Source organism: Vitis vinifera, chromosome 4 (assembly GCF_030704535.1).
Source record: "Vitis vinifera cultivar Pinot Noir 40024 chromosome 4, ASM3070453v1".
NCBI classification, from domain to species: Eukaryota; Viridiplantae; Streptophyta; class Magnoliopsida; order Vitales; family Vitaceae; genus Vitis; species Vitis vinifera.
The window spans coordinates 15,193,970-15,208,676 of NC_081808.1; the positions used below are offsets into that span (position 1 = coordinate 15,193,970).

At 40.6% G+C, this 14,707-nt stretch overlaps 1 protein-coding gene across 1 annotated transcript in view; it reads right to left on the reverse strand.

Moving 5' to 3' along the window:
* Positions 1 to 13,555, reverse strand: part of LOC100263947 (uncharacterized) — a 55,666-nt gene extending 42,111 nt beyond the window's left edge. The window contains exons 1-3 of the mRNA XM_059736575.1: positions 13,282 to 13,555; positions 1,206 to 1,280; positions 927 to 1,015 (exon numbers count right to left, since the gene is read on the reverse strand). Of these exons, the coding sequence (XP_059592558.1) occupies positions 927 to 1,015; positions 1,206 to 1,280; positions 13,282 to 13,455 (338 nt within the window). The 5' untranslated portion in view covers positions 13,456 to 13,555. The remainder of the gene's footprint in view (positions 1 to 926; positions 1,016 to 1,205; positions 1,281 to 13,281) is intronic.
* Positions 13,556 to 14,707: the final 1,152 nt, after the last annotated feature.

A 14,707-nucleotide genomic window follows, 5' to 3' on the forward strand; every position in this document is an offset into this window, starting at 1 on the left:
AAGACTAAGAAATTATCTTTATCCCCCAAACCCTCAAACTAACAGTGAGTGTTCTCTCCTGGATTATAATGTTAGCTTTGACACTGAAACCCTCCAAGATTATCTTGTGGAATCGTACCATTAACCACAACTCTTGACAATGCAATTGAAATACACCATTTTTTTATCAGAAACAAAAGCATTTTCATTAACAGAGTAAAACAGAAACGGATGATAAATCCTTCCCTAGTTACAAACCTGATCAAAACAAAGGAAAAGAAAAATGAGCAATTGACACAGACCATGTTGAAGCCATTTTTGACACTTGTCATCACTTGGAGCAGGAGAACTAAAATGGAAATCTGCAATTATACTTCTAAATCTACCTGCATTACCCCTCTCATCCAATGCCTTGTTCACAAATAATATTTACCAATGAATCCCATTCTTCATGCAAAGTATAATAGTCATTCAATCAATTAATTATGATAAAAGTAAACAAATGTTTGTTCTAGCGATTAAAAGCCATGAGAAATACCGAATAACTAAAGTTGCCCAGGCAGCCTTTCCATTCATAATCCTGAAACAGAGATCTATCTGTAACTGTGTAAATTCAGGTCCAACTGTGAAATTAAGTTCCTAGATCAATCCACTCAAATATATGCAAAATTTCTTTAGACTTGGAGTAATATCCACCCTTAGATGCGAGAAGAGCCAGCAAACTTTGACCAATCAACAAGGCCATTAACTTATCTAACCAAATCATGGCTGTCTAATACTATGCTGCCTATGTGCTGTAAATAAGCCTGTATGAGCCATGGACATGGAAATTTATGATAATTCTAAATCATTTAAACTGCAATTCATTGCACAAATCAACAATCAACAACTAAATAACAGATTTGCATCCTTTTTTCCATTAGACAGATACATAAAAATTTACATACCTAATTATTCCAGTAAATTTTTCTCGCACAGACTTGGGGCCAACACACATTATATCAGCTGAGGCCATTCTAGCCATAACTTTAGTAACCTATCATAAGCCAGAGGATAAATCTTGGTCATCCCAAACTCAATTCTGTTTAGAAGAAATTCTTATAATGAAATCCTTGAATTGAACCCAAAAAAACATATAATGCTGCTGATTGATGAATAAGTTGCAGCATGTATATACAAGAGATCATCAAAATAAATGAACAGAGATAAATATTGAAGAAACTTACCCTGGCAATGACAATGGAACCAGGCTCAGGAATGGCACCATGGGCACTATGACCTGTTACTTCGACAGTTGGCCTCTAATAATGACATCATCAACAACAATGAAAATAAAAAAAATTGTAAAAGACAAATTAGAGTAAGTTAAAACATCAATTCTTAAAAAGATGAGTTCATAAGTAAAATCTAAGGGTAACATCAAACCTAGAACTTGTTCTTAAAGTATATGGACCATTATGGTTCCGCATCATCCAATTAATTTCAAATAACCATTACCACATCCATCAATATAGCTTTTAATGCAACTCAACCAATATAAATAGCATGTTTCATATTTTGGCCTTGTTTGGATAGGTTTTTGCTTTAGCTAAAAGTTGAAGTTGACATTGAAGTCAAAACCATATTTCAAGAAAGGAAGAATTATATAATTGGTCAAAAGCATAGTAACCACATCATCCAATTAATTGCAAATAACCTTTACCACATCCATCAATATAGGTTTTAATGCAAATGAACCAATATAAATAGCATGTTTTATATTTTAGCCATGTTTTGGATAGCTTTTTGCTTTAGCTAAAGTTGAAGTTGACATTGAAGTCAAAAATATATTTCGAGAAAGGGAGAATTATATAATTGGTGATATAAAAGATTGAAATTTCACCTCACAACTCATGAGTTCCACTTAAATTGTTCCTAAGGATATTTGACCATTTGACTATCATAAGATGCCAAAATTGCCCCTTTTTTGTCTTTCTTCTACCATTTCACCTTTGTTTTTTTTAAATTTTCATTTTTCTCATTTCTTTTGTTCTATTTGTTATTATTATCATTCACTTTATTATGTAAATTTTAATATTAAATATTATCTGTATTGTTTTCAACACTAAATAATTATTTGCAATAATAATTTTTTTGATAGGTGAATTAGAGAATATACTAAAAAGTGCTAGCAAAACGGTGCAATAAAGTACACACAAAGTATACAAAAAAAGGCCAAAAGGCTAGTAAGAAGGAAGGGAAGAGCAAATACCAACCACCCTAACAACAACCTAGAAAACTGGACTATCCTTAGTGGGAATGATCAAAGAACAGCCAAAACCAACACAAAAAGAAACACCTAAAGCCTGGAAAGGCTTAGGAAGGAAAAGAAAAAAAATGCCCCTGAGCCCTTCTGCAACCAAAAACCCTCAACCAATTTGGGAGTGAAAAACACGACCTTATATTGAGAGAGTTAAAACTCCACTGCTCTTCCTCCTTCCCCTTACTGAGAGAAAAGAGCAATTGTAATTAACCGACCATTCTAGTTTTTGGATTTCCCTCTCTAAACGAGTAGACGAGAACGATTTCCTACTTCCCCTTGAGACCTTAACCCCATGTCCTTTTCTTGACTCCATCTTCCTTAGAAGGGAACTAATTTCGTTTTCAAAACCCACCACAAACAACCTAAAAAAGTTGTTGAAATTGGCAAACTCACCAGGAATACTAATAGACACAAGCTCCTCCCCCTCCAAAATGCAACAGGCCTCTAAGGCTTTGTTCGCCTCTAACTCCTTAGCCCTTAACCACTAACTCCTTACCTAAAGAACCCATCACTGCACTCCTCATAAAATCCAACATCCTCCCATCTTGTAGCATCATTCTTAGCAATAAACAACCAAAATCTAGAGTCCCTAAAGGAGGTCCCACCCTTCCCCAACATGCTAGCTCAATGACATGAATTGGAGACCTAGTCGGAGAAGGAAGAGAAGCAGGGGGATGAAAACCTATCGTTTCTACCACAAAGGCTTCATCGACTCCCAAAACCCATTTCGTTAGACCCTGAATCGCCGCCTTTAGAAGGGGATTGACTAAATGCTCTAAGAAAATGCCAAAAACATCGTGGGCAGGAAGTCTGAGAAGCCCTTCTTGGGATATCTTAACCAAGGTCCCAAAAACAATGGGAGACCCTTGTGGGATGGGATGGTGCTTGGGTAGGCAAATAGCGCAAAACAGTGTTGAAAGTGGCCCCCCTGTGCTTGTTTTGGTCAGTTTGGAAGGTTAGAAACAACATTGCTTTTGATGATGGGGTGTTGTCCTTGCAAAGGCTGAAAGCCTTTTTGTTTTTTCACTTTGGTCGAAGACCAAACTGTTTATAAAAGATGGTCCTACGACATTAATAAATTTCATTGATTGGGTGGGTTCCCGTTGAGGGAGGGCTTTTTCGTACATCTTTGTTTGGTCTGTTTTTGGGTACAACTGTAAGAGGGTAAGTTTCTCTTATTTGTACATCTTGGGTGGCTTCTTTAACGCCTCTTATTAATACAATACCTTTGTCCTACATCACTTTGCTTACTTATCAAAAAAATAAAAAAAGTTCCCAAAAATAATGGGTCAAAAGAGGAGGTTGCTCTAAGAAATGGAGGAGAGAGAAAGACCTAGAGAGAGAGCGTGTGAGAGAGATGGAGAAGAGAGCTGGTTCCAAGGTGCGAACGGGGATTCAGCGGGTTATCTCCAGTCAGGGGGTCGGAAAAGGAGTTTTAGGATAGAGTCGAAGACTTTTAAGGTTGAGACAGAGAAGAAGAAGGGCAAGACGCAAATCTTTATAGTGGAAAGAAAGGGAGGTGTCTCTTCTTGGATTAAGTTGGGGCCGGCAAGTTTAGGGCCGCTCATTGAAGGCCTTGTCTTTTGTTTAAAGGACACGAGGACTGGCCATTGGGAGAAACTCTGGCAAGAGAATGGGAGATATTTCTCTTTAGTGCGCGGCGAAAACAAGGGGGGATGTTTCCTACGCCTGGGTGTTATAGATCGGGAAAAGAAGAGGTTTAGTATCTTTGTACCCAGAGGCAGAGGAGCAAAAAGGGGTTGGGCCCTCATGGTGGAGGCGCTGTGAGAGATGGAGTCTATTCCAGATGGGCAAGTGAGACAAAAGGACAAGGACAAGTTTTGGAAACCCATGCTGGGAAAATCCTTTGCGAAGGTGGTCAAGCAGAATCGCAGCATTGGAGAAGAGGTGGCTAGGGTGAAAGTGGATAACAGGGCTTTATGTGTGAACTTGGAGAAGCTGGCCCAGTGCCTTGTCAGTTGCTGGGACCCAATGCTAGGAGGGGGGGAAGATTTGAGAAGCTGGGGGACCCAAATGGCAAAATTGTGGGGGCTAAAGGGCAATTTAGGCTTGGCCAAACTGGAAGACGGCAAGGCATTACTAGAATTTGAGATGATAACAGAAGCTGAGAAAGCCCTAGATGATGGGGAAATATCGGTCGGTGGCTTCGTCATGCGACTGGAGAAATGGAGCCAAAGGACGGGATGTTTGATGGAGGAAGAGAAAGAAAGAGAGGCCTGGGTAAGGATAGTGGGCCTTCCCATTTCTTTATGGAATCGGGACACTCTGAGCAAGATAGGAGAGGGGTGCGGGGGTTTTTTGGACATAGATGTTAAAACGGAGAGGATGGAAGAGTTACAGTGGGCTAGAATTCGGGTAAGGATAAAAGATGAGAAAATCCCTAATATGGTGGAAATATGGGTCGAGAATATGTGCTATTCCCTAACCTTGTGGTGGGAGACTAGGCCGACGTTGCGAGTGATGTCGACCGACGAGAAAGGAAAACCCTTCGTAACAGATGGAGAGGTAGAGTGTGAGTTCCAGCCACGCGAGGGCAAGCACGTGAGGGAGGCCGAAGGGGGCTCGAGGCTCAAGGAGCAGACGCAGTCTACGGATGGGACGCGAAGGTTGACTTTTGGGTCGGGGCGACCCATGGAGTGCTATCGTTGGCTTGGTGGGCCGCAGTTAAGGCCCCAGGGAGCAGGGATTATGCAGAGCGGGCCTTTAGAGATGGGCTTCTTGGTGAAGCCTCGTGGGTCTGAGGGCATTAACCCATCCTCCTCCTCTATGGACTCTTTTGGGCCAAAGGAGAAGGTGGACTTTAGACGGACCAAGGCCTGGAAGCCCACGGTGGATGCTGGACTAGTAGCCGATGGTTAAAGCCCCGTGAGGGAGCCTAGTGACCAATTTGTTGAGGCCCAGAGTTGTGGCCCAAGCCACTCGAGAAGCCCACTCTCTAAAATTTCTCTGTTTTGGGAGAAGGATGGGCTGCGCAGGCTGAGCGAGGCAGAGTTCCTCCACATAGAGCAAACGAAGACTGATCTCGCCCTTGTAGAGGAAGCAACGAGATATGATAATGTTCCATTTCAGTCCGATTGCTTGATCTCTGAGCCTCCTTCTTTCCCTTCTCCTTTTTTCGGTCGGACTCCAGTGGGGGAGTATTGCGACCTTTCTGGGCTTGAAAAGGAGCGTGACGAGAGTGAAAATCCGCTTCAAATGATCATTGGCATGGAACCCCCCTTGAGTGAGACTATCGAATGCTGGGATTTGGTGGAGGTCAACAAAAGCAGAACTGAAGCTAATGGAAAGGAATTGGGCTCTGATCAAATAGTGCCACGAGTAAATAAGGCAAGGGGGGAGCTTAGCTGGGAGAAAAGCGACTTGGCCAAGTTTAGTAATTTCTTGGGGTTTTCGACAGAAGGTCTGGAGAAGGACATTATGAAATTCCTGGTTAAAATTCGTAAGAGAAGGGAAAGAGTTCATAGCAAAACCATTATGGAGAAATCCAAATTTGAGAGAGAATTGAAAAGATTAGAGTGTTTCATTAACTATGAAGGGGGGAAGAAGCAAAACGGTGGTGAGCAAGTAAGGGGGTGCCAAATTACGGAATTTAAATGAAGCTAAGACTCCTAAGTTGGAATGTTCGTGGAGCCAATGACAGTTCCAAAAGAAGGGTTATTAAGGCAGTGATCAGAAGGCAGAGGGTGGATCTTTTTTGTCTTCAGGAGACCAAAATTCAGACATTGTCGGAGGGTTTGGTGAGAAGTTTGGGTTCTGGTAGGTGGTCTAATTGGGCGGCTTTAGACGCCTTGGGCTCTGCAGGAGGATTCTGGTGTGTTGGGATAAAAGGTCTCTGGAGGTGATGGAGACGGAGGTGGGGAAGTTTTCAGTCTCCTGTAGGATTAGGAATGTGGAAGATGGGATGACCTGGATATTTACTGGTGTGTATGGGCCTTTCTCCAAAGAAGACAGAGATTGCTTGTGGGAAGAGCTAGGGGCGATTAGAGGCTTGTGGGAAGATCCGTGGTGTTTAGGGGGAGACTTCAATGTCATCTTGTCCCAGCGAGAAAGGAGTAGACAGGGAAGGTTGTCTGGTGCTATGAGAAGTTTTGCCCAAACTGTTGATGATTTAGAACTCATTGATCTTCCTATGCAAGGGGGTATTGCCACTTGGAGTGGGGGCAGGAATAACCAATCCTGGGCTTGACTAGATAGGTTTCTTGTGACTCAGCAGTGGCTAGATATGTTCAATGGGGTAGCCCAATGCAGAATGCATAGACCCACTTCCGATCACTTTCCTATCTTGCTGATGGGTGGGGGGATAAGGAGGGGCCCCACCCCGTTTAGATTCGAGAATATGTGGCTGAAAGTGGACGACTTTAATGGTCTTCTTCGGGGGTGGTGGCAAGGGATTGAGGTGAGAGGAAGGGCCAGTTTCAGATTGGCCTATAAGATGAAGGTTTTGAAACATAATATTAAAGTTTGGAATAGGGAGGTGTTTGGAAGGTTGGAAGTCAACAAAAATTCTGCCCTTCAGCAGCTGGAGTACTGGGATGGAGTGGAGAGTGAGAGGAGCCTATCTATAGCTGAAACTGAGCAGAAAAAAGAAGCCAAGGATGCCTTCTATAAATGGGTGCTAATGGAAGAAGTTCATTGGAGGCAGAAGTCTAGGGAGCTGTGGCTCAAGGAAGGGGATAGGAATACCGGTTATTTTCACCGTATGGCTAATGCCCACCGCAGGAATAATTCCTTGGATAGGATTATGATTAATGGGGAGCTGCTGACCGAAGATCAAGAGGTGAGGGATGGGATTGTGAATGCATTCCAGAAATTACTCTCAGAAGAGCCAGTGTGGAGAGCGGATATTGAGGGGCTGCAGCTCAATCAACTTAATTCCCGGGAAGCTGAAGACTTGGAGATGTCTTTCTCTGAGGAGGAAATCCATTTTGCATTGATGGAGATGAGGGGAAACAAAGCTCCAGGCCCGGATGGATTCACAGTGGCCTTTTGGCAAGATTGCTGGGATTTTGTGAAGGAGGAGGTGGTGGATCTGTTTAAGGAATTCTTTGAGCATGGGTCCTTTGCCAAGTCTCTCAACACCACCTTTTTGGTCCTTATTCCTAAGAAAGGAGGAGTTGAAGACTTGGGGGACTTCAGGCCAATCAGCTTGCTTGGGGGTTTGTATAAACTTTTGGCCAAAGTCCTAGCAAATAGGCTAAAGAAAGTGTTGGATAGGGTGGTCTCAGTTGACCAAAATGCCTTTGTGAGAGGGAGACAGATTTTGGATGCTTCTCTAGTAGCTAATGAGGTGATTGATTATTGGTATAAAAGAAAAGAGAAAGGGATGATATGCAAATTGGACATCGAAAAAGCCTATGATAGCATCAACTGGAAGTTTCTTATGAAGGTACTTTGGAAGATGGGCTTTGGGTCTCGTTGGATGGATTGGATGTGGTGGTGTATTTCTACTGCCAAATTCTCCATATTAATCAACGGGGTTCCAGCTAGTTTCTTTTCGAATTCAAAGGGGTTGCGGCAAGGAGACCCCCTCTCTCCATACCTTTTTGTCTTGGGTATGGAAGTGCTTAGCACCCTTATTAGATGGGCTGGTGAGGGGCTTTATTTCAGGCTATAGGCTGCGGGGGAGAGGGGGGGAAGAGCTGACTGTTTCTCACCTCCTCTTTGCTGACGACACACTCATTTTCTGCAAAGCTAGAAGAGAGCAACTTACCAATCTAAGCTGGATTTTGGCATGGTTTGAGGCGGCCTCCGGCCTCAGAATTAATCTGGCTAAGAGTGTTCTAATTCCTGTGGGGAAGTGGATGAGCTGGAGGAGTTGGCGGCTAAGCTAGGTTGCAGATTGGGGGCTTTACCCACTGTTTATTTGGGGCTACCCCTTGGAGCCCAACATAAAACCTCTTCTTCCTGGGATGGGGTGGAAGAGAGAATGAGAAGAAGACTAGCCCAGTGGAAAAGGCAATATATTTCGAAGGGGGGAAGAATTACTCTTATCAAGAGCACTTTGGCCAGCATACCCATCTACCTCCTTTTCCTTATACGCATTCCCAAGGCTGTGGCAAAAAGGATTGAAAAAATTCAAAGAGATTTCTTGTGGGGGGGGGGGGGGGGGGGGAAGCTTGGAGGGGAAAGTTCACTTGATTAATTGGAAGGTGGTCTGCAGCCCTAAGGAGGAGGGTGGTTTAGGCATCCAAAAGATAGACTTGTTGAACAAAGCCTTGTTGGGCAAATGGGTTTGGAGATATGCCTATGAGAAGGATAATCTTTGGAAAACAGCGATAGGGTAAAATATGGTCAAGAGGGATGTGGGTGGAGGACTAAGGAAGTTTGTGGGCCTTATGGGGTGGGATTGTGGAAGGAGATCATGAAGGAGGCCGATTGGTGTTGGGAGAGCATTGATTTTAAGGTTGGGAAGGGAAATAGAGTTTTGTTTTGGACGGATAAGTGGTGTGGCAATGAGGCGCTTTCTCAAAATTTTCCTCAGTTGTTTACCTTGGCGGGTCATAAGAATGCCAAAGTTTGTGAAGTATGGGATTCTAGCCTAGGTCAAGGAGGTTGGAATCTTAGTTTGGCTAGAGATTTCAATGATTGGGAGCTGGATCAGATAGGAGATATGCTGAATCTTCTGAAGGACTTCAGGATTTCTCCTGAAGAGGATTCAGTGAGATGGAAACGGGAAGGCAATGGAGTTTTTGGGGCCAAGGGTGCCTACAAAATATTGAGTGGCTCCTCAGCCGGTGTTTTTCCGAATAGACGCATTCGGATGGATAAGGTTCCAACAAAAGTGTCTTTTTTTGTTTGGGAAGCTTCGTGGGGGAAGATCCTCACTTTGAATAAGCTTCAAAGAAGGGGGTGGCAGCTCCCTAATCGATGCTATTTGTGCGGCTGCAAAGAGGAAAATGCGAATCATATTATCTTACATTGTACAGTGGTTAAAACTATTTGGGAGATTACCCTTGCCATTTTCGGAGTTCAATGGGTGTTCCCAGAGTCAGTTATAGAAGTGTTACTTAGCTGGAGGGGTTTTTTTGTGGGGAAAAAAAGAAAAAAGATATGGAATTCCATCCCGTTGTGCATATTTTGGACGGTTTGGAAGGAAATGAATAGGTTAACTTTCAAGGGAGGGTCTTTAGATATTCAGAAATTCAAAAAAAATTTTGTATGTAACTTGTGGAGTTGGGCTAGGGTGTACATTGGTGAGGAAACCTACTCTCTTTTAGGCTTTTTGGAGTGGCTTGCGACCACTTGAGGGTGGGTGAGGCTTTTCCCCTTTTTTGTTTTTTTCAGCCTTGTTTTGGGTTGTTCAGTATACCCCTGTATACGTGCGGCTTCTTAGCCTTTTCTAATATATTTGGTTGTTTATCTATCAAAAAAAAATAAAAAATAAAAAATAATGGGTCAGCTCCCTGAAGGACTTAAGAGACATGACCTAGACTTGGAAAGCCCACCTTGGCTCTCTTCAAACGAACTTGAGGAGGAAGCTATGGGTTGGCCCAAGAAGACGCTTGGGCTCCTTTCACCGACAACCTTGTCTTTTAAAGACCTAAGGCCTAGCATCCCATAAGGGGGTCCAAGAAGCTCGTCGTCCAAGTTGTTGACCTCATTTGAAAAAGCTCTCTTCGACGTTGCTTGCGCTATGAGACAAGGATCAAGAACCAAAGCCTGCAAAACTTCAACAACACATCTCCCTCCATCCCCCTCAACTCTCCCTGCCATGCGTGAGCCTCCCTCCCTTTCATCCTAGGCTTTTGTGCTCCTGTATCTCTCCTTAGAGACCACCCTCGACAACTATGGCAAAACTTCCCACCACAATTGAACGTTAAAGACATCTTTTCTGTCCACAACAGTCAATTTGCTCAACGCCTTTCTCCCACTAGATTTATCGAGTAATCTAGTCCATTTCAGGTGATGCCTGTCCTTTGTCTCCATATCCACCATCACAAAACCTCCACAAGCATCGCCTAACCTCTTAAAGAAATATTTTCCCCACAAATGCATTGGTAAACCTAATACGCTCACCCACACTTCACTAATGCAGGCGCCTTCTCTGAAGCAGTCAACATCTGGCCCCCACCAGTCTAACTGCAGTCTTCTTCCCTAAAAACCTAGGCACAAACACAAAACTCCTTTAGCTTTAGTAACATCTTTAAACTCAAATAAAATGAAAGCGCCTCCCAACAAAAGCAAATGCACATCCCCTTTCAAACCCCAAGATTGTCAAGCTCATGATTTCAGCCTAGTCCAAGACTGGCAAACGGTTTTGTAGAGCCATCCCATCTCCCCACATGACACTTCTTGAGAGACACCAAGTTACTTAAAACCTCCTTAGTCTCACTCTCAATCCACCCTACATTGCCCATCCCTCTTGCCTTTGTTCAGCACCTCTACAAAGGAAGAATGCTTTAACAGAATGCCACCTCCCTTTTCCTCCCGACACCTAATCAACTCCTTAGACTTCCTCCAAAGGCCTAGACTTAGGGACAACCCCAATGCTCCTAAGACTAGTGGCAAGGGTCTTCCAAACCCCTTGGAAAACTTTTCCCTTTGGGAAAGCCAAAGAAAACCTTTTTCCCTTTATGCACACAGCTGAACACAGCAAAAATCTTCCAGCTTTGTTGTTGTGCAACTCCAGCTTGTAGCCCCTTCCACCTTCATTCCACACCCTTTTGAAAGGCTCCTTAAAATTCCCTTCGAAGCAGTCTTCCATCACCTTAAGGAGCCAAGCACAACCCCTCTCCCCAAAAAACCCTCGACCCCTCTCTATAATTCTCCCCATCACCTAACTATTAACTGACTCCAAGGAAATTTCAAAGGATTTTGATTCCTCCCCAAAACAGTAGTTTCCACCAAGAGAAAACTTCTTCAAACTTGCTTCTTCCAGCACACTCCATTAACAAGTTCAAAGTTCCAACAAACCCTGAGCATTTTCCTCACAAAAACTCGTACTTTCATGCAGCTCAAGAGAAATAATGTAGGCAATTTTGAGACTTAAAGGCAGTTTAGTGCAGTTATAGTTTCTAATGAAGATTATCTCCAGGCAATAATAATATTAATATGCAATATATATATTAATATAACTATTATTATATATTTTTAATAATAAGTAATTGCTTGCAATAATACATCAAATAATAATACTAATATAAAATATTAATAGTAAATAATATTTAAAATACTAACATATGTACGTGTGTGGGTATGTGTGTATCATTATAATGTTAAAAGAACTAAATTTATCCAAAAAAAAAAATAATGTTAAAAGAACTAAAATGTTCATATAATAACAACAACAACAACATTAATATTAAAATAATAGTTTTAATAAAAATGATGATAAATGATAATGATGATAATAATAAAAAAAAAACAACAAAAATAATAAATAAAAGAGCAAGATGAAAAGATAAATAATAATTAAGAAAAGGAGAAAATGATTAAAATAAAGAAAAGACAAGAATGGTATTTTTGTCTTTTTACTTATCATGGATTTTTTACTAGTTTATAAAGTTTTGTATCCTTCACCCTAATAACACCACTTTTCATACCCTAAAGCATGATGCACTCTTTCAGAAAAACAATCTTGATATTAAAGAAAGTTTCATTAAACATGAAACTTTTAGCATAAGCTAAAAAAATTGACTTTATAAGAAGCATCATTATCCTGACTTCCATATTAAGCTCTTTTATAAGCTAAACGTTCATTTTGGTAAAATTGTCTAAACACATCCAGAAGCTCTTGATGAGCTTAAACAACTTTTGAATCAACTTAACAAACCTAATTATAATGCAACCGTCTTTTAGAGATTTTACAACTAACTCTCAACCTGATGTCATTTCCATGACTGACAAATGCTTCAGATGCCAGCTGAAGCAGTAGAGGGAAATGCCATTAATCATGACAGGAACCAGTTGGCAAACAGGAAGCCTACCCTATTGCACATGCTGTTCAAACCCATGCATCCTAGGAATAACCCTCCACAATTTCCCTAGACCTACGAAAAAGGCCCAGGATGAAGTGGGTAGTCCTTGAAATTTGGCCACTGAAGCGTGCCAGATGTGGCTCCTACCATAACCACATGAATCTTTAAACCCTAAAATTCAAAAGACTCAAAATGAGCATCATAACCAATAACTGATAGCCTCCATTGCTCTCCTAGGTAATAATCAACCCTCCACAGCAACAGCAGCACATAAACATCATGTCATAAAAAAGGTGACTTCATCATGCCTAAACCTAAAAAACCTAGAGTCCATAATCCCTAATACTCTATTTGGTTACAGGAAAACAGAGCAAAAGCAAAGTAAATATGACTTCATAAGTTCGACCCTTTGAACTATACCTGCAACCTTAAACCTCCATTTGGCATCTGAGAAAATTGGGTAAAATAAAAAGGAAAGGAGAGAGAAGAAGAGTCAAGGCATTTTATAATGTTTCTATCGGTTGAAAATTAATTAAGAATAAAAAAGAAAAGAAACACGGCCACAACTCAACAACACAACAAACCCAGATAGTTTTAGGCTTCAAAACTTCTTTCCTGACATTTTCTCAGCAACCGAGCAGAGTAGACAACATGATTCAACTAAGGTAAATACTTTAAGACTCCAAATTTTCAACTCATTTCTTTCCCAACAATGTCTCAGCAACCAAACATGGCATCGAACAGTTCCTAATGCTGGTTAGTAATCTAATAAAAATATCGTTCCGACTGGTTTTTGTTCCCCTTTTAAGGAATGAAATAATAAATAAAAAAAACGCCCAAAGAGTTTAAGATTCAAAAGTTCCGCTCAGTTTCTTGCCAACACTTTCTCAGCATCCAAACAGAGTGCAAAACAGTTCCCAACCAAAACAGAAGCATAATTAACAATGAAAAGACAAATGAAGATAAAAGATAAAACTGGGGCATTTCCAGCATTCTGGAGCAAAGTAAACATGAAAAAAAAAAAAACCCTAGAAAAGAAAAAGAAAAGAAAAGAGAGTAGACCTGGTCAGATGAAAGGGGAGAAGGAGGGATGAGAGAGCGGCGACCAGTGAGGGAAGCATAAACGGTGCCATTTTGGGGTAAGAAGTAGGCTCCCCTCCCTGCCTTGAGTTGCGAACCCTTCCCCAACACCTCTCCTGGCGTCACCAACTCCTCTGCCTCCTCTCTTTCTTGCATTTTCCTCTCTCAGTTCTAACCCGACCTCCTTTGAGAATCCGAGTGAAAATGAATCTTAATCTTGGGTATGAAAATATCCCCAGTATTTCCACCAACAAATTCGTTAACTTGGGAGTATTTACTCTATCATATTTATATTATTTTCTTAAGAAATCTAGTTTAATATTTGCTATTAAATTTTAAATTATTTATTAAAGTTTCACTTTTTTTTTTCTATTTTTAATTAACTTTTTTTTTTTTTTTTACAAAAATTTCATTGTTAATATTTTCATAAAGTTCAATTGCTATATCGATTTTCTCATCATTATATTGTACTTGAATCATTATTTTTACTGCTCATTTATAAGACGAGTTGTGATAAGATATGATAATAAGTGTATGGACCCCACATTTCGGTTCATGCGTTTTCATTTAATGGCGAACTCGATTTTTATTTGAAAAATGATTTATTGTTTGAAAAATTACTTGAAGTCGCCACTTATTTTTGTTTTATTTTTAAAGGGTAAACAAAATAAGAAAGAAAACTCTAAGTATGACTCCTTATTTTGAAAAAGGTGGTCTGTGAAAAACTGGATCAGGTTCGGGGGCCAGGTTACTTATCAGAAAGGTACGGTAAAGACCGTAACACCCCTCTAAGTCCCTAAAGTTAGGTCTCTACTAATAAAATGAAACAATCATGGCAATTGATGAGGGAATCAATGAATACTCAGAGTGATCATGCACATGTGAGAATCTAAACATACATATAAAAAGACCAGAAAGGGAGTGGATGCATACCTGGGCGACAAGCCACAATGTGCTATCAAGAAATAAGGTTAGTGCATAGTAATGAACATGAAATATGTCACTCATATCACCAAACAAGATGAGGAACCGCCAATAGCACGTATGACACTTCATTCAAAATTCATTCTTGTTTAAAAGAAAATTTTATTTGATGTTGGGCCCCCACCAAAGCCCAATTTATTTTTGCATGAATTAATTCTGTAAATTCCATCACTCGGAATTACGGAAATAAATTCATACTTATTTTAAAACATTTTTTTAAAATCATGGAAGTTATGAAAATTGCTTGCCATAAGAAAAATTGTGGTAAATTTTATTGAAAAATGGATTTTCAAAACCTAAGAAAAATGCTAAAGATGAAAAATGGAAGATTTAAAATTATTTTAAAAAATTAAAATCTAAAGAATTATTTGAAAATTGGGATTCGAAAACAAAATTATTTTTAAAATCAAAGAGGAAGAAAATG